Below are 1,865 nucleotides of genomic sequence, written 5' to 3'. Positions count from 1 at the left end.
CACGATATTATTAATTCGAATTGAAGCCGTTCTCAACGGCTCTCTCACAATTCTCTCGCAAGATCCCTTCGATTTCACAGCCTTAACTTCAGGGCACTTTCTCAAAGGAGCACCCATTCTGGCCATACCTGAGCCAGGCGTGGAGTCATTATCCCTATTAAATCGCTGGGAAAGAATTAAAATTCTCAATCATGATTTCAGCCGCGGATGGAAAGAAGAATACATAAAAGATCTCCATAAACGATACTGTTGGAAGACTCCTGAACAAGCACCAAAACTTGGAGATTGTGTCATGATTGTCTACCTCCTACCGAATGGCAGCTTGGGCGCATAGAAAAGCTACATTACGGCTCCGACGGTAACATACGAGTAGGTGACCTTCGGACGCAAAGCGGAACGCTAACCAGACCGCTCGTAAAGCTATGATTTCTACCAACCGTCGATAATAGCGACACAGCAAATCGCATACAATCAACCGATACTACCGCAATACAATAAAATAACCAAATCAAGAAGCAAAAAACCGAAAAACTCGTTGATAACCGTTAAAAATAACAAATAACTAATACAAAATGGTCGATCAATACGACGACCCATTCATTCCACATAGCGTGGCACGATCATCCATGTCGTTTATATGACAAATCTGCATAATCAATCAACTCTTTTATACAGATTAACATGGATGTGGATACGCCAATGACTCCAACGCCAACTGTGCGATCGGCGACCAACGTGCCACGCACTGGGCCTTCCCCAATGCCACCAGCTGCAGCTGCAACTACCCTTGAAACAGCACCTGCAACGACACCGGTATCCGCACCAGCTCCTCATGGTGGCACGCGACTACCACCGACGCTATCATCTCTGCCTTCAGAGGCAAATCGTATACGATGTCCCATATGCCGGCGCCCACACCTCCTGCAACATTGTGGGATTTTTAAAGGTACAGCAAGTTGCCCAGGCACACGGGCATTGTCTAAACTGCCTATCGTATACGCATGGGACTCAAAAGTGTGAGTCCACGGGTCTGTGACAAATTTGCAGCAGACCACATCACACGATACTTCATCGCAGCTCGAGGCGCGACGTCGGCCACCTACCCTTCGAAGCCGCGCAACAAGACCGCAACCCTCAACTCGTGCGGTACACCCGCGGAGTGGAACTTCGATATGGCGTCGACAGCCTGGACCGCAACCACGTCGTTCCACGGGTCTGAGCATCGTTATATCTACGCTGCAACAGCTGCAGCGACTACTAGGCTAATCATTTGCCTAGTGGGGCCGGGATGGCTAAATGACCACTCAATCCCCCTTCACCATAAACCACTATACACCGCATCAATTCACATCCACATCACCACACCTACTTACCATACATTCCACATCACTACACCATTCACCAACACGCACACAAATACAACATCACCACGATCACACCACCATGAAGACATCAACAGATATATAAGGGACTAAAAAAAGGATCCCGCTCGCTTTTTAGCATTCGATTCGCTAACGATCACATCTTTTTCGGTTCGAGCACCCGCCTAAATCTACTTTGGTTTTTTTTTTTTTTTTCATTGATTAACTGATTTTACGAACGGTGAGTGAACTTAAAATTAATTAATTAGTTGTTAAAATAATTTCCTTAATTTGACTATTTGGGTTATTATTACGTTTGAGAGATCTTGTATCTAATAAAATCTGTCGGTAAGTTTTCAAATCACACTTTTTATAATGTTGTGAGTTTTTATGAAATATTAACTCAACCAGGCCTGGTGTCATTTTTCATTTATCCTTTCCGATCTGTATAACGTCTTTAGAATTAAGTTTTAAAGCTTTGAGTCAAAATCGCCATCAACCATT

The 1,865-nt window shown here is 44.5% G+C and overlaps 1 protein-coding gene across 1 annotated transcript; it reads left to right on the top strand.

Moving 5' to 3' along the window:
• Nucleotides 1-681: 681 nt before the first annotated feature.
• On the top strand, nucleotides 682-1,266 carry LOC138858109 (platelet glycoprotein Ib alpha chain-like). Its single transcript, XM_070112573.1, has 2 exons — nucleotides 682-879; nucleotides 1,048-1,266. The coding sequence occupies exons 1-2, from the start codon at nucleotides 682-684 to the stop codon at nucleotides 1,264-1,266; spliced, it is 417 nt and encodes a 138-aa protein (XP_069968674.1).
• The last annotated feature ends 599 nt before the right edge of the window (nucleotides 1,267-1,865 follow it).

Source organism: Bactrocera oleae, chromosome X (assembly GCF_042242935.1).
Source record: "Bactrocera oleae isolate idBacOlea1 chromosome X, idBacOlea1, whole genome shotgun sequence".
NCBI lineage: Eukaryota > Metazoa > Arthropoda > Insecta > Diptera > Tephritidae > Bactrocera > Bactrocera oleae.
The sequence above is the reverse complement of the archived record's forward strand: the minus strand, read 5'-3'. Positions and strand labels throughout refer to the sequence as shown.